Genomic DNA, 17,909 nt, shown 5'->3' on the forward strand with positions numbered 1-17,909 from the left:
GAATCAATTAAAGTTGCCATGCATAGTCTCTTTCTTGTACTTTCTCCCCCACCACCAGTTCATAAATGGAATAAGAGGGTTTCAAATACTCCCCATGACTTAGAGGAAAGAGATCTTAGAGTATTTAGACTATCTGGGACAGGTTGTTTGGTGGCAGGGAATGTCATTTGTGGGTCCTTCTTGAGTAAACAATTAATTGGAACCACCCAAGAAGAACCACCTTTTCTTTTTTTTTTCCTAAAGACCTAGAGCTTACCTGGTATCTTTCTGGTGTGAAGTCACATGGAGGCATTCTAGGTTTTGTGTGAAGACTGAGTTTGGTTACAGATGTCCAGAACATACCTACTAAAAGTGAAGTGTTAGGATCTTCATGTAAACATTGCATGGGTCTGTGAAAGTTACCTATAGTTACTTAAATCAAGGTCCTTGGGCAGTATTATTTATTTATTAAATCATTTAAATCAGTCTTTGGCTTGGATTTTAAAACCGAGATATCTCAGATTTAAACTTCTGGGGAAAAAGAATAGTTCCTCTGGAATCTGTTCAGGCCAGGAAGATGTTGGGGGAACTCATGGCTTCTCCATCACAGTCCCTCACAAGACAGAGAAGCTTGGTCAACTACAGTTCTCTCAGCAGTTGATAAAACTCCTGACAATGCAGCATGTGGCTGGAGTACATCCTCTTTCTTCATAGAAAAGCTTTCTATTCTCTGAATTCCAGTGCCTAGCACAGTGCCTGGTGCCTGGTTGGCACTCAATAAATGTAGAATTAATGGTTGTTGACTATATTTGCAGGGCCTGAGAAGGGATAGGTATCATTACATCCAATACATGTGGAAGATGAAATCTCTGTCTAAAGCACAACATCATAGCAAACAAGAGGTAAGCTGAATGAGAGGAAATCACAAAATACTTGGGGTTAAAAGAGACCTTAGTTTTTTTATGGGACAATATGCTCATACTATAAATGAGGAAACCAGCCTAGAGTGGTAAATTAATTTCTTTAGAGTCATCAAGCTAGCTAGCTACTGAAAAAGAACAAAACTTCAAGCCTAGTGCTCTTTTCTATTCTTTCATCACCCACCATCACCCTCCCGTTCCAGCACAGAATTTGGCCTCTCCATAGCAGTGGGGTAGAATAATGTGGTCATAGAATATCAGAACTGGAAAAGGTCTCTGGAGACCTTAGAAGAACTCTTGGGGAAGTTCGTTCTTAATTTTGAAGGCTCAAGGTCAATATCAAGAGAAAAGCTTTACCCAGACACATCTAACCCCCAGATTTCAGAGATGGAGAGAATTAAGGAACATGATGTCTCTTATTCGGCATAAAGATTTGAATGCATGGTTGAAATGTTGGTGTTTTGTGTGGCTATGAAGTCACAGTCCTGAGAAACGCAATGAACGATTGTGTTTTTAAATGAGGCTGGAAAGGAACAGCTCTGAATATATTCTTTCAAAGAGATCCCATTCACTTTTCTGCTCTAAATAATCACTAACGACATTAATTTGCCCTTACTTTTAAATTTAAAGCAAGTGGCTTTTGGCTATTCAATGACACATACGAAAAGGTAGCTCAAGTTTTCTGAGAATTTTACTTTTGAAAAGCTTTTCATTGTGTCTCTCTGCATTAGGTACTCTTATGAGATGAAAATTTTTTTTGAGTGTTTCTAAGAATTCAAAATCCCTTTACTCCTTCAGCCTCATTTTCCTTTTCTAAAAAATTGGAGCTGCCCATTAGGAGGCCATATGCAATCTTGACTCCAAGGTTATAGGAAATTTGAAAGTGAGCCGGATAGAGAGGAGATTTGTAGAGAAAGACTTGAAGAAGAAAAACCTGAATTTTAAACAGTCATGTCTTATATAACAAGGACTCAAGAAACATCTGGTGAATGAATGAATGAAACTGAGTGCTTTAGTTTTCAATTGCCAGAAAATTTGAAAATCTGAATATCCAGACAATTACTTGAATTCTTTATTCAGAGTAGCCTATGTTTTGAGGTAGAGGTGACAGTTGATGGTGAATAAATCTTTTCTTGGGTTTTTGGAAATTGTGTGTGCATGTATGCACCTGTGTGTATGCGTGTGTATGGGGCAGGGAATAATGGAAAGGCATACCTGAGATCTGGGTTGGTGATACTGAGTCCCAGTTCTATTTGTGGACAGAATTTTATTTGCTTATTTAAGCAGTCTGATATTGCCTTTTTAGGAGATAAATAGTACAAATACCAAAGGCAGCTAACATATTTCACCCCATTCACCAATTTCCATTTCAACTCCCTGAGAAACTCAAGACACTTGAAGATGGAATTCAATTTACAGAACAACATCACTTTAATGTAAGTATATGTCAACTGGGTAACCGGATTTAAATTTTCCAGCTGATTAATTCTCATAGACACAATTCCACAGCAGACAAATCATCTTAACTTTTTCTTTCCCTAAACTCATAGCAAGAAAAACTGTTGGGCAAAGTAAGTGAGAGGAATCAATGTTTGTGGGTGTTTGAGAATTCTAAGGAAATTCTTTTTGTAATGATTGGAACAAAGATGTTTCCAACATCTACACCCAGCTTTCAACAACAGAGGGAATATGCATTGGGCTTCCTTATCCTTTAAAACAGAAAATATAATAAAGTATTTGAAAATGTACAATGGACCCAGCTGATGTAATATTAAGGTGGTTTATTAAAATGCTTATTATCTCTTATTTCTGTGTGCAATATAAGGTAACGAAATAAATTGTCGCATCTGTTATGTCATTTGATACTTAGGGTGTCCCGTGAATTAGGAAGGGAGGGTTTTATCATTCCACTTTGGACCCGAGGCAATGACAAGTTAAATGAATGTGGTGTCTGCAATTCTGAGGGCTGCCCACCGTGTTGAGAATCTGAATCATCAATGTCTTTGGGTGTTGATATGTGAGGGGTAATGGTTATTTGGTGGAGAAGATTTTATTCCTCTGTCTCCCCTCTCCCTGGTGAGCTAGTGCTGATGGAGCTCCCAGACCTATGGGGAAGTCCTTTCCCCTTTACACACTGTTTCATGGTTTGCAGGAAGCTGCAGGTGCTGCTTGGCATCATCCAATCCCCTAACCTAGTTTTATAGCTCAGCTGTTTCTTTTTGGGAAATCACCTTTTGCTCCACTTGATGTGGTCTGAGCATCTGGGTAGATATACTGGGTGCCTACATTGCACCAGCCAAGCTGAGCAGTGGGCATGAGACCTCCAATAGCTGAATGGGATGATGCGATACCCTTCCTTGGGTTCTGGATTCTTGAGCATCTGACCCAAGTAGCTGGAGGCCTCATCAGAGCCAGGACATGCTCAGCAGGCTGTTCCTCCAGGAGCTGCTGTTCCTACTGCTGGGCCTTCCTTGGCTTCTCCTGACCAATTCTCACCTTCCTGTGGATTCTTTCAGGTCCCCTCCCTACCTCCAGATCCTTCCAACAAATGCCTGTTTTTTTAAGTGAGCCAGGAACAGCTTTGTTCTCCAAGCAAGCACCCTGGAGGATTTGGAGGCTGGGGGTGGGTGGGTGGGGGGCGTCTGTCTTTCCTTTGGAACCCTGGGAGCAGTACTCCAGGTCACCCTCCTGGCCCTTTGCAGTTCCATGGACTACAGCAAGGACTGCGTGGAGGGGTGCAGGTATGAGGCCTCCCTTGTTCACTATGATTCTGATTCCAGCACTGGTATATGGTAGACACTCAAATCCTTATTGATTGAATGTTTTTTTTTCCCACAACAGGTGTTCAAAAAGTTTGTGTCCAATGAATGTGTTTTTGTATGAACAAATACAAGCAGGTATATATCCTTATATATTGGGTAAGAAATAGAAGCCCTAAAGTGTTTATAAGGCCAGGGGAAGAGTCTGATACTCAGGTCAACTTAGTATGGATGTGCAGTATAACTTCTTTGCTATGGCTTCCTTGGTGGAGCTATGTTAAGGAGTCCCCAGTGAGCTGATCAATATCTCTAAGCACCAAATGTCATCTGCAATTCCTAAGTCCTCTGCTACCATCAGCCTGGCTCCATGACCCTCAGAGGTTGGCTCATGTTAGGGGACGGTGGCAGCATAAATAGCTTTTTCTCCTGCTTTGTTAACAACCAGTACTTTCAACAAATTTTTCTCCTTTTTCAATATAAAACACTAGATATAAATCTAGCTCCTTCTCAGGAGACATCAGGTGAAGTAATGCTCTGGTAAAAGGCCCATAACCAAGGAAAAAGAGAAGAATAAACAGGACAGCAAGGAGGGTGGAAAAACAAAGGATCTGGTGGAATCACTCTGACCTTGTGCTCAGGAAAGCCTGGTTTCAATTTCTAGTTGCTGCTTATGTTTCTATCTTTACCCCAATTACTTAGTTTTTCTTAATCTTGAACTTCCTCATCTGTGAAATAGGATAATAGTAATACTCATAAGTTTGGTTGAAGATGGAAGGAGATAAATTTAAAGTTTCAGGCATGTTTCAAGTTTCAAAGACTTGCGATTGTCCTCAAAATTAAAAAGTATAGAGCAGAATGACATAGCCATGAAAAGCAGAGTCCACCAGCCAGCGACCTTTGGAGATAAAGAAAGAAAATGCCTCCCGGGGAGCTTCATGAAACAGGAAGCCAGGAGAAGATGCTAGCAGATGACGCCGTGTTCGCCATGTGCCCTTCCAGATGAGAGAGGAACCCTGACTGTGTTCGCCATGTGCCTTCTCACTTGAGAGAGAGAAACCCTGAACTTCATCGGCCTTCTTGAACCAAGGTATCTTTCCCTGGATGCCTTTGATTGGTCATTTCTATAGACTTGTTTTAATTGGGACATTTTCTTAGCCTTAGAACTATAAACTAGCAACTCATTATATTCCCCTTGTTAAAAGCCAAAAAAAAAAACCCACAAAAAAACAAAAAAATTAAACAGTATAAAAGCAAATGTGAGAGGAAGGAAGGAGAGAGAAAAAGGAAACATGAAGAGAAAATGAAGATAAAACCCTGTACATGTGGAAAATGGAAAAGGTACCGCTATACCGGCTGAAATGGTCTGTGGGGCACAGAGCCCCACGACGGCATACAAATATGCACAGAGAGGCTTAAGCTAATGTTTGCACAAGAGCATTTGCAGGAGGTGGGCAGGTTCTAGTAAATAAGAGATGTGAAAACCACAAGCCCACAGAATACAATACATAAAGCCACCAAAGTTTCCATCTTTCAGGAGGCTGCTCCAAGTCACCACATTGTCTATTTCTGCAAGAGAGAGGGGAGAGCTCCAATGGAAGAGAAGGGCCCCCATTCTGTCTTAGGTGGGGCTGGAAAATCATGAAGCTTCTCTGAGACTCACATTCTTGGTCAGTAATTCAGGGGGAGGTGCCACCTCCTAGGGGGTATTTTAGAAACTTTTGAGGATGCTCTGTCTTCCAAAGTAATCATTTCTGAGAATCTATATGTTGAAATAAATACTGGATTATGAATTGCTCTCTTCTTTCCATCACAGCTAAGATACGCTGCCTTCATTTTGAAATTGTAGATAGCTAGGTCTTGTTATGCATAAATTTCACTTCAGGACAAAAGGGCCTTACAGAATACTGGCTATGAAAAGGGAGCATTGGATCTGACAGGGTGAGGACTGCTGTGTTAGATCACTCATCTCTAAGGCCCTACCCAAGTCTGACATTCTAGAATTCCAAACAGGCTCCAGAGCTCAGCCCTTCCCCTTCCCTCTGCTGACCCATGACCCCAGGGTTTCGACTCACGGCTCAGGGAGGGACACCTCTTGGACATCATAGGAGGGAGGCACAAAGCCCTCTGCAAATGTCTCCAGGCCAGAGTCATCTTTCCCCTTCAGGAACAAATCCTCAAAGAAGCAGCTCTGAGCTCGGGTTCCAGCTGCCCATGGGCTGACCAGCTGGACTTTGAAATTATGACGGAGGGGGCGGAGGCTCTGGAGGGGAATCTTGGAGCAGTTGCTGTCTGTTGAGGGTAGCTCAGTGTGGCAATGGGCTCTTAAGGAGGGCAAAAGTGGGGGAAATGGGGGAGAGAGGGAGCCAGGGAGAGGAAGGTCTTCTGGAACACTGACAAGCTGTCAGCAGTGTGAGCAGCTCTCCACAGGAGGGTGGTGACGGGTGTGGGGAAAGGATCCGGATACGGTTGAAGGGTCAGAGATTGAGAAATGAGGGGTTTGACCAAGGGAGAGAGAAGGAGGCTATGCATGCGGTGCATGAATAAGGAAATTATTACTGGGGAGCTCTTAGAGAGAGAAAAAGAGGAAGGAAAAATGGGGAAGGGAGTTTTCAAAATGACTCAAAGAATATTAGAGGGAGATCCCTGAGCTGCTGAAGCAGGGGAAGCAAATAGCTCGGTCAGGTTCTGCAGTGCAGTGTAAGTCCCGTAGGCATCTCAGGAAAGCAAGAGGTTGAGAGCTGAGAAGTTAATGTGCTTTATTTTTTATTATATTTTAAATTTCCTTAATTTTCGTTTGTCACTCCCGCCTAGCCCTCCACTCCTCCACACTCCCAATCGCCATAAGCAATGATTTAGTGTGTTTAGTAGGTATCCTTTTGTTGGTTTCTATTCTTGAAAATTGTCTGTTTTATTTATGTAAACATGTGTATTATGTGTCTTCCCCCCCACTCAGAACCATGCTTTAGAAGGTCCATTTAGATTGCTCTGTAGACATCTCTTCCAGGTTTCCTACTTCTGCCGAGGAGGAGTCAATGCGCTTTGGCTGACCATGCCTCGGGGTCAGTGACAAGTGATGGGGGGTGGGGTGGACAGGTTTCCTCCTGTATTCGCCCTGCACCAAGGAGAACTGACCTGGTCACATCCCCAGTGACATTTAGGAAACAACCTCTTGCCCCCAAATGTCCTCAGGAGGCGAGGGATCTAGGTAAGCACAGAAAATGTTTAGAAACACAGATGGGCTCCTTGCTCCGGCCCACTCTGCTTTGGGGGCCGTAGGGAGTCTGTGCTTGGCTAGTCGACTGCTATGGAAACACTCTATCCACCTCTGTCAGAAATGAACAACCTGTCCTTGCATGGATCGCAGCTGGAGTGCATGGAGGAAATGCCGCCTTCCTGAAGGCACCACCATGTGCTTCAGCTCTGCTGGCTGCTATCAGCTTTGCCTTTGTGAATATCACAGTCTCCCCATCCTGAGAGCTTTCTTGGGCAAGACGGTTAGAGATGGTTATGGTGACAGGGACCCAATAACACTAAGGGTTGCCTAGTGTGGGGAAGCAAGAAGTGCATTTCGAAAAACTTCTGGAGGGGAAGTACCTTTATTTCAAATGAAATAAAAAAAAATCTCCCAACAATATATACTTTTTCATTGAAAACAAACGAACAAAATCAAGTCTAGAAAAGCACGAAGAAGAAATAAAAATCGCTCCAAATATGATCATCATATTTTGGTAAACATTCTTCCACAAATGCTTCTCTATGTATATCTGTGTATCTACTTGCCATTTCATAAAGTCTATAGTCACTAATAAAGCGTTTCATGGCAAGCATCTAACTTTTCATGCACAGATGTAGATCCAAGTCATCTCTTCTAATTCTTTCACAAACATTCCATCATATATTTCATTTCAGTGTTGGTTTGAATCTGTTATGCACTCCAGAAAAGCCTATGCTCTTTTAACCCAGTTTTGTGGGGGCAAGCCCGTTGTTGGGTGGGACATTTTGATTAGGTTGTTTCCATGGAGATGTGACCTGCCCATTCAAGGTGGGTCATAATCAGCTTGCTGGAGTCCTTTAAAAGAGTCGAGAGAGTTTTGAGAAGTTAAGACAGAAAACATCCCAGAAGAAGCCAGAAGGGTCTACAGGAGCTGAAAGAGCTTTTTTTTGTTTTGTTTTTTGGCATAGGCAGGCACCACAGAGAGTCATTTTGAAACCAACCTAGGAGAGAAAGACTGCAGATGTTGCCATGTACCCTCCCTTGTGACAGAAAAACTCCTGATGCCAGCTACCTTTTGTCTAAGGAGGTATTGTCTTGTTGGAGCCTTAATTTGAACATTTTTCAGGGCCTTAGAATTTTGACTTGTAACCTAATAAATCTACCTTAGAAAAGCCAATCCATTTTTGGCATATTGCATTCCAGCAGCTTTGGCAAACCAAAACATTATTATTATTTAAATCCCTCCTCCCTTCCCAGGCTGCAGTGTTCCCAATGTATTTCCTTGAAGCCCTTACCCGTGTTGATTAAGTTCCTTTTTTTTTCTTTTGATAAATTCTTTTAAGTGGAATTTCTGGATCAAAATGTAGGTACATTTTAAATGCACTTTGGAAAAATGGCATTGATTTATAATTCAACTAATCTTGCATAAAGTTGTTTCCCAAGATGTTAGGTCTTTTAACCTCTGTCAAATTACCATGGTACCACTGAATCTGAGAACTGGATTGAGCAGGAAACTTAGATTCCCTCAAGGTCTTCTTTCTCAATCTAGGAGTCATTTTTGAAATGTCAATCCAATATCTTACCTTAGGTTCACAGATGAAATTCTATTAAACAGATGCTGTCTCCACATTACACGGGACTTTTAAGAGACATCTGTTGTGGTTCTTTCCCTTCTCTCTCCTTCAGACAGATCAGGAATAATTATCTCTATTTACAGGAGACCAGAGAAGATGAGAGACAAACCCCAGTTCACACAATTGGTAAGTAGTAGAGAAAGAGGTACCAAACATGCATCCTTTGCTGTCTTCTGAACTGCTTTATTTTTCAGACAATGACTCACTTTGAAGGTCTAGACTATATTTTATCAAGTAGGGAAACATTGTGATTTTTCTCTTAAAAAATTATTTGGCAAGTGGGGAGACCTGGAAATCCTGTTGCCACGTTAATGATTATAAGGAAGGTTTATTGCATGCAAATTCACCAATGATTTATCAGTTAAGTCTGAGTGGAACTGAGCTTTACTCTTTGCTCCGCCGCCCCCAGGCTCTCTGCCAAGAACAGAGGAGGGTCCAATAGATGTTACTGAAGATAAATAATAGCTTTTCCAAAGCATTCCTGTTCTTTGGCTAACTCATTTAGGAGTTGTGGAATTGAAGGAAAGGGAAATATTTTTGGAGGGTTTCAGATAAAAGTCAATTGGCATGAAATCTCTTTTTACAAGCATTCCTTTTCACAGTGAATGGACTATGAAGGACAGAGTGTGCAGGTATTCCAGCTAGAGATATGGTTCAGATTTGATAGGCTTTAGAATTTTTTATGAAATTGAACATCTTGAAAGATGGTGCCAAGTCAAAGTCCACTCATTTGCTTCTCAGGACAGACTGTTTTGACAAAGGCTCATCTGGGATTACTGGAATTATTATTTTTTTGGTGAGAGTTGGGGAAGCGTGGGTTATCTCAGCTTTCCCCATTAGACTGTAATCCCCAGGAGGTCAGAGAGCACACCCATATGGTTTACTACACCCTTGCACTGTGCCTGGCACACGATTCTCATTGGGTAAGGATGGATATGTTGTGAATGACCAATATTAATTTAATCAGGCATGATTTATATTTAAAAGAAGGACTTGAAAATCCCAATGGCAAAAACATTTTAAAATACCCTAGTAGTTGCTCTTCTTCAGTTGTTCATTCACTTGAACTTCACAACCAAAGTATGAATGTTTCTTTTAACTACAGCAGGATAAGATATAATCAAAATATGCTTTAGAATTTGGCTCGGTATGCTCTGAGTTGTTCCTGTACTGGGGAGAGACTTGGCATTTCAAGCTGCCCTGAATTAGGGACCTTTGGGTACATTGAATTTTTGTACCAAGACTTTTAATTACATACTGTTCTTATAATAATTATTATAGAACCGGTTGATTTAAATAATTTAGATTGCAAAAGAAAAATGAAGGATGGGTGTATAGATGAGAAAAAGAGAATGAAATGCCACATCACCTAAAGAAAATATTCTCAAATAGAATGAGAAAGTAAAATCTATATGCTGAAACATGACACAGAACAATTGAAAGTAAAGAAAGGAAAGAGATGCACAAGGTAATTAACACCCAAAAGAAAGCTAAGGTTTTAATATTAGTATTGGAACAAAATAGACTTTATGGCAAGGAGAATCACTAGGGATAAAGAGGATCATTATTTATGAAAGGGAGAATTCATTAGAAAGATTGAATATTTAAATCTACATATACCAAATAATGTAACTTCAAAGCATGGAAATAAAAAATTGATAAAATTAGAATGATAAATAGAAATTTCCATAATCATCGAAGATTTTAACTTACAAATCACCTCAGAAAATAATGTGCTAAGCAGCAAAAAAGATGGAGCTCATGAATGCAAAATCCTAAACAGAATTTTAGCAAACTGCATCTAACAAAGTTTGCAGAAATATATCATGAACTTGTAGGGTTTATCCCAGGAATGTGAGGATAATTTAACAATAAAGCATAGGTAATTATCCATTGTATTTACATATTAACTAATTAACAGTAAAAAGCCATATGATCGTATCAGTGGAAGTAGAAAATATCTTGAGAACTTTTAACACCAAATAAAGTTAAAAAAATTAATAGAAAACTAGAAATAGAAAAGAATTTCTATTTTTCTTTAGCTATGTCAAGAAATCTTAACGTAGCTAAGGATATCTGCAAAAACCTACAGGGAGCATTCTAGTTAAAGTCAAGAACAAGTGCTACTCTGCTTCTATTCAACATTGCACTGGAAATCCTACCCTAAGAAATAGACCAAGGAAAAGAAATACGAGGTAAAACTGGGAAAGAAGAAGCAGAATTTTTATTTTCTTGTGATATGACTATATGTTTGTATGCTTGTTTGTCAAGGTTTACAATGATATGATGGTAAAAATGGGAAATTCAAGAAAACCTATCAATGATAAGAAATAATAATTAGTTTAGTAGGACTACAGGATGCAAGATGATCAATATTAAAAAATCAATGATGGAACTCTTGTGTGCTGTTGGTGGGGAGGTAAATTGGAGCAGCCAATGTGAATGGTAATATGGAGATTCCTCAAAAGTTTAAATGTGGGTGGGCCACGGTGGCTCAGCAGGCAGAGTTCTTGCCTGCCAGGTTGGAGACCCGGGTTCAATTCCCGGTGCCTGTCCATGCAAAAAAAAAAAAAAGGTTTAAATGTAGAATTACTATATGAGCCAGCAATTTCACTACTTAGTATATACCTAAAGAAATGGAAAACAGGGACTCAAAGAGTTACCTGTATATCAGTGTTCATAGAAACCTTATTCACAATAGCTAAAAGGTGGAAACAACCCATGTGCCCCAAAACAGATGAATGGATAAACAAAATGTAGAAAATACACACAATGGAATACTATTTGGCCATAAGAAGCGATGAAGTTTTGAAATGAAGTGGTGCAACATGGATGAACCTTGAAAACATTAGCCTGAGTTAAATAAACAAGGCACATGACAAATATTGTATGATTTCACTTATATAAGAAGTATCAAGAAATAACAAATTTATAGTGATAGAAAATAAATTAGAGGTTACCAGAAGATAGGGGGGGAGAGAGATAGGTCAGCTGATACTTGGAGGGCTTAGAGTATTTGTAATTTTTGGAGCATCTTAAATAAAAATCAATGACATTTCTATATACCAGCAATAGCCACTTAACATGAAATAATTTTTTAAAACATGCTATTTACAATAGCAACAAAAGCGACAAGGTATCTAGGAATGACTCTAGTGAAATACAAGCAAACATTCGTGAAGAATAGTATAAAACCTTACTGAAGGCCAAAGTAAATGAAGGGTTATACCATTTCATGATTAGGAAGACACAATATTATAAAAATGTGAATTTTCCTAGGATTAATACGTACATTCAATGCATAACAATCTAATCCCCAACATAACTTTTTAGGAAACTTATTAGGGTTTATCTCAAAATTCCTTTGATGAATAAGTGGCCAGGAATAGTCAGAATAATTTTAAAGAAAAGTATGGAGATATGGGGATTAATTTTCCAGATAGCAAGACTTTGTGTAAAACTATGGCAATAAAATGATGAGGTGTGGGAATAGGTTAAAATAAACAGTTCAATGGACCAAAATAGAAACCTAGACTAAGACATGGCATATGAAGAAACTTGAAATAGCAAAGACTGCATAAAAAATATGTAGGCAAAAAAATGAATTATTCTGATAAAGAATGTATTCATTGGGGAAATTAGTATAAAAATAGCAGCAATATATCATTGTATGCTCATCAAGTTGTCAAAAATTAAAACATCTGACAACACTAGGTGTGGCTGATTGACACATGGCCTCCACAAAGACATGTTCAAGTTCTAATCTCCGGACCTATGGGCATGAACTCTTTTGTGAAGAGGCCTTTAGAAGAGGCCAAATTGATTCAGGGTGGGCCATAATCCATACGACCGAGTCCTTACAAACACAGGAAATTTGGATGTGGTTAGTCAAGAAAAACCAGAGAAGGAGGGTGAGATCATCAGGTGATAAACACAGACACTGAGCCACCATCAGAATGCTACTGAGTGCAGAGAAGATATGGCCTGCCCATACATTGATCTTTGACTTACGGCCTCTGAAACTATGAGACCATAAATTCCTGTTGTTTAAACTAAACCAGTGTGTGGTATCTTTCACAGGAGCCCTGGAAAACTAAGACACCAGATAATGTTGAAGATGGGGGGAAATGGAAACTCTTACACTGACAACAGGGGTGTATATTGGTACAGCTACTTTGGGGAGCAATTTGTCGATATCTAGGAAATGTTAAGATACACAGTCTAAATGACTCAACAATTTCACCTCTAGGTGTATATCCTGGAGAAACTCTTGCACATATTCAAGGTAAGAATTGAACAAGAATGTTGGTTGCAGAATAATTTGTAACATTATTTGTAACATTGTAAGAAGCTCAATAGAGTAATTAATAAATTGTGTTTATGTGGGTGCAAAGCTATATAACTGAAAATAGATCAGATCAATAAACTAAAACTATTTGTCTCTCGAAACCTAATGCTGAGTGAAAAAAAAATCAAAGTGCATAATATTCTTTGCTATTATTGTGCTAATTTCATGAACACCCCAAATAATTGTATATATTACTAATAGTTACATAGGTATAAGGTAAATGTATCTTTTATATGAGGCAAGGAAGAATATACAACTGTAGAACTGGTTACCATTGGAGAAGGAGGTAAGTAATTTGATAGTTATTGAAGGATATAGATGACCATATCTATATTACTTTTCTTTAAAGTAAAAAGGAAAGGTATGGAAAAGATTTAGAAGAATGTTAATATTTATGAAATTTGGGTGTTGGTAAATAGGTTTTTGTTATGTCATTTGTGGTAGATTGAGTTATTTACTCAGAAAAAACATGTTCTTAATTTTAATCTGCATTCCTGTGGGTGTGAACCCATTGTAAATAGGACCTCTTGAATATATTATACTTAGATAAGGTGTGCGCCAACTGAATGAAGGTAAATCTTAATCCAGATTACTGGAGGCCTTATAAAGAGGAACCAGTAGTCACAGAAACCAGAAAGGAGAGGACATAGCCATGTGACAGGAAAAGTCAAGGAACACCAAGGGTTGCCCACAGCCAGCAACAAAATGCCACATTCTTCAGGGAAAAAGCAAGCATTGCTGACATCTAGATTTTGGACTTCTCCTTGCCACAAAACTATGAGTCAATAGGTTCCCGTTGCTTAAGCCAAAACCAGTTTGTGTTATTTTTGATAGTAACTCCAGGAAATGAAGACATTATTTGCTAATTTTCAAATGTGCATGAACTGTTTCATATAATAAATAAAAAATAAATGAAAGATTAAATCATAGTTGGAGTTTTAAGTGAAGACATAGGATAACTTGAGGAAGAAAGAAGTGAACAAAAGAAAACACGAATTTCTGTCACTGAGATTTGTAGTTTAAGCTTCATGTGGGAAATTTTGATGCATCTCAGATTTGGAAGCTCTCCTTTTGATGGTTCTTGGTTGTTCCTAGGAGAATGCCAAAGGAACTGAGAGGTGCTTCCAAGTATGTTTGCATTTTTAAGGCTCAGATCTGGCAAATTGGATAAAGACTAGGCAACCATGAGGATGGTGGAAAGAGAAGATATGGAATTTATATGAGTTGGAAGCAAGATGTAAGTTTTGATTTTGGATTAACAAAAAAATAAAATCAAAGAAGGTGCTGAGAGATGAGCACAAAAATACATGCCTGACAAAAATTTCTTGGGTGAATGTCCTAAGATAAATATTTTGGCATGTGTCTGTTTATTGTATTTCCAGGGAGGTTTAGAATGTCATTTTGCTCTTCTTTTAAAATATGTGTTCTAATAAAGTGCATTCAAACAAAGAAAAACTTCAGTCTTGAAGTTATATATTTCATGTAATACAGGTTTCATATATATTATGTGTGTGTTTATATATAAAGACCCTCCAAAATTATTGCTCAGAAATAATTTATTATGTCAATTTAAACATTGCTACCATTGCAAAAGCAGTTGCTCTGAAAAAGGATCAAAAATGCATCATAAAGTTACATAGCTCAGTAACAATATCGATATTGACCATGTAGGTAAAGCTTTGGGCAAATGTCACTTAAGCTTACCTTGCAATTTTTAATAATTTAAGTGCAGTGAATGTGTCACCTTAAAAGTGTACTTGTGGGAGTTTACAATTTCTTTCAAACACATTTATAAATACAGTAATGAAAATTCCTGAGCTTTTTTTTTCTTATACTGGTATTTGCCAACCAATATACTTGTGGTACTTCTACTGATGTCCTTTAGCCTTTTCCTGAAAAATTATTTTATCCCATTCATAAAAGTATCTGTGCTTCAAGTTCATTTGTAAGTGTAAGATGTAATGTGAACCTGATCATAATAAGAGGAAAATGCTTAACATCTGCATGAGTAGCCAGAAATGAGAGGAGGGGCGGGATAGGGTGGGGGCAGAGGGGACTGTAGATAAAAGCATCCCAATTTAGGTGTAGGGACCTCCAAAGTACAATACATTTTGCAATATCAAGAACACATCCAATCTCACCTGTGTGGTTTGGAGGAACTCTCAGAGGTAAAGACAACTGGAGTCCTACTTTCCATATTCTGAGCAGGAAGGTCTCTGATGGTAGCCTATCAGAACCAAATATCTTATCAGGGACTTTTTCATTAATCCTATTTCTTATATTTCTCCCCATTCCCACTCTGGTTCTACCCCCAAGATTTCAAAATTTCTACTAAGTGGACCTTGTATCTCTCAGCCCCTAAAAAGGAAGGGACCTCTGATTTACAACCCCTAAAAATAGGGAACTCTGATTTAGAAGATGTATTTAGAAGATGTAAATGAAAAAGTAAACTTGAAACTTGAAAAAGTAAATGAAAACAGTAACTTTGGTAAGTAACCTGTAGGAAGTCCTGCTGGGTAAGGTTTCAGATGGGATTCTGGCAAGATGTGGCAATATATAAATATAATTTCCTTTTCTTTAGGGAAAGGCACATGCAATAAACATGAAAAATCAGCTACCCGTCCTTCCAGCTCACCAATAATTGTACAGAGGCTGCGTCTGGTGACTGGCATTCTAAATTTTGCAATCTAACAATGAAAGTGAGCCCAAGACTTAAAGGTAGAGGGCTCCAATATAAATGTAAGCATGGGCAAGTCAGTGTTTCTTTGAAACTAACTTTTAGAGCATGATACCTGTGTAAGAAAGAAATGTCTATTTCTTTTGTAAGACATGGTATTGGAGGCTGGAGGAGGCAGCAGAGAATTTGTAAAACAACCCCCCACACCATTTCACAATTCTGAACAAGAAGGAATAGTAGGTGAAGATTTGTAGCTCTAGATCAATAAAAAGTAAAAGATTATCCACTGACACTTAAACTAACAGACATTGTCAAAGAAGTTGTTAATGCTATGAGTGATCCATTCTATTAAAAAAGATTCCACTTAAAAAAAAGTTTCATCTTTCCCTTCAATTGACAATATTTAAGTGAATGTCTTTATTCAATCCCCATATACCTGGTTCTATCTCAGTATATGTTTAGCAGCCACTCTTGTAGTGTGATAAAGGAGGGAAATTATGTCATCCTATCATATAAGAGGGTAAAGAAAAAGGCAGAAAACTATTTTATTCAAACTTTTATAAACAACTTCCTGATATAGCTCTTTCAGCAGCAAAAATTCTTTTAAGAGAGTTGTTTCAACCCCACACGTACTATTTTGCTCAACTCCACGTCAAATGAAAAAAAAAAATAAAGGAAAGGTAGGCAAGGGAAATGAACATTTATTGAGTCAGGCACTGAGCTGGGTATTTTCAATAACGACATGATTAGAAATATAATAACCACATTATACTGGGATGGCTGAGATTTTGTTTGGCAACCGTTGCTTCTGGTGTATAGTAAAATGAAGATGTTATGATATAGCAGTTAGCATAAGCTCTCATACTATTGAGAAGGATATGATTTTTCCAGGTTGTCTCTCTCAAAACAGGAGATGAGTAAATCTATGGAAAACTGAAAGCACAGTTTGCAACAATCAATGTTTTACAGAATTAAAAATGCAAGATAAACTAGATATTATAGTCTTCTAAAATTCATTAGAGGTGCTGTCAAGTTAAGAAGTAAAAATAGGTGTTATGATAAACTAGATGTAGAAATGCCTTTGACATCAAACCAAGATTATTTCTGAAAATGGCCTATTTCCCATCCCTTACTATACATATGATGATTAAAATCAAATACAGAAAGATTTATTTCGAGGGTATTACGGTAGTCAAATAGTATGAAATACCATTATCATGGCTTTGGATAACCACCTTGAGGTGACTAATAGTTTCAAAAAAATCTGTACGCTATTTTTTGGTTGGATTTTTGCCTAGTGACTTACTGTGTATTCTTTCTGACCCTTAATTGTCAGCCAGTTTTTATAAAATGTAAAACTGCAAAATGGCTTTGAGCACAGTGCATATAAACCTGCAAAGTGGTGAATTAGAAGGTGTATCCTTGTGTTAAAAAAAAGAAAACTCAGCAATTTATTGTAACAGTCACTTCTAATGTCCAACCCAATAGACAAATTATGCTTGGCATTTTCTAGGGAAAGAAAATAAAAAGCAGAGGTAGTGATAGCTTTGAAAATATGGAACCTTATGCTAATACATAGTCTTCACTTCAATATGGCTTTACAGAAGACACCACATATCCAACAGGCTGGTTCTAGATTGCTTTGGTTTCCACATGAGACCCTTAAATTGTTTAAAATGAATGATCAAGTACAAAAACAGGCATCTTGATGAAAATAACGCTCAAAAAGCATTGGAGGTCATATGAAGCAAAGCTGGGGGGTTGACTTTCAGACAATTGTTGGATTGTACTTTACACACTTAACACCCCAGATGAGCTGTACAATGGCATTTTATACTACTTCTGGACAAAGATTAAGCAAAAAATTAGTACATTCACGGTTTCAACAGAAATATATGATTACATATTTTTCAGTTTTGTTTTGTAGACATACACACAATCATATTGAAACTACATATGGATAGATTGTAAGTTATTAAATAATCATTTTCATTTGTATTACATGATGGGTTACACAATATAAGGATTATATATTTCAATGTGGCATATAGTTTTGAGCCACATAAAGTAATATAAGTTTAATATAATGGTTACTTTAAAGTAAGGAATATCACACAGCAAATACAACAAATATGCCACACAAAAACAGTCAAAGCTTGAGATATGACATGTTTTGTCTCTAAACAAGAAGCAGCTTTGAAGCAAGGACCTTAGGACACAAAGGGGAGGTAGTTACTTTCAAAAATTCGAAATCATTTTATCCATGAATTTTATAAAACAAGTTGTTTTTCAGTGATATCTTTGCCAGATGGCTTTTCAATTTCAGAAAACATGATTACAAGAGTAACCCCTCTCTCACTCAGGATTTGTGAAATTTG

At 38.0% G+C, this 17,909-nt stretch overlaps 1 protein-coding gene and 1 long non-coding RNA gene across 7 annotated transcripts in view; one reads left to right on the top strand and one right to left on the bottom strand.

Moving 5' to 3' along the window:
- AGXT2 (alanine--glyoxylate aminotransferase 2) overlaps positions 1-6,045 on the bottom strand; it is a 38,943-nt gene extending 32,898 nt beyond the window's left edge. For 3 of the 5 annotated variants that reach the window (XM_077116948.1, XM_077116950.1, XM_077116951.1), the window contains exons 1-2: positions 5,731-6,045; positions 257-345 (exon numbers count right to left, since the gene is read on the bottom strand). In XM_077116948.1, coding sequence (XP_076973063.1) covers positions 257-345; positions 5,731-5,809 — 168 coding nt within the window. In that variant the 5' untranslated portion in view covers positions 5,810-6,045. The remainder of the gene's footprint in view (positions 1-256; positions 346-5,730) is intronic. The other 2 variants (XM_077116949.1, XM_077116952.1) reach the window with 2 other exon arrangements.
- A 1,672-nt stretch (positions 6,046-7,717) lies between these two features.
- Positions 7,718-15,656, top strand: LOC143647218 (uncharacterized). 2 transcript variants are annotated; one of them, XR_013157926.1, is made up of 4 exons: positions 7,718-7,959; positions 8,590-8,632; positions 13,950-14,091; positions 15,436-15,656. It is a non-coding gene; the product is annotated as an uncharacterized LOC143647218 (long non-coding RNA). The 2 variants fall into 2 exon arrangements; XR_013157925.1 differs by lacking the exon at positions 15,436-15,656 and having other exon boundaries at positions 13,950-14,229.
- Positions 15,657-17,909: the final 2,253 nt, after the last annotated feature.

Source organism: Tamandua tetradactyla, chromosome 9 (assembly GCF_023851605.1).
Source record: "Tamandua tetradactyla isolate mTamTet1 chromosome 9, mTamTet1.pri, whole genome shotgun sequence".
NCBI classification, from domain to species: domain Eukaryota; kingdom Metazoa; phylum Chordata; class Mammalia; order Pilosa; family Myrmecophagidae; genus Tamandua; species Tamandua tetradactyla.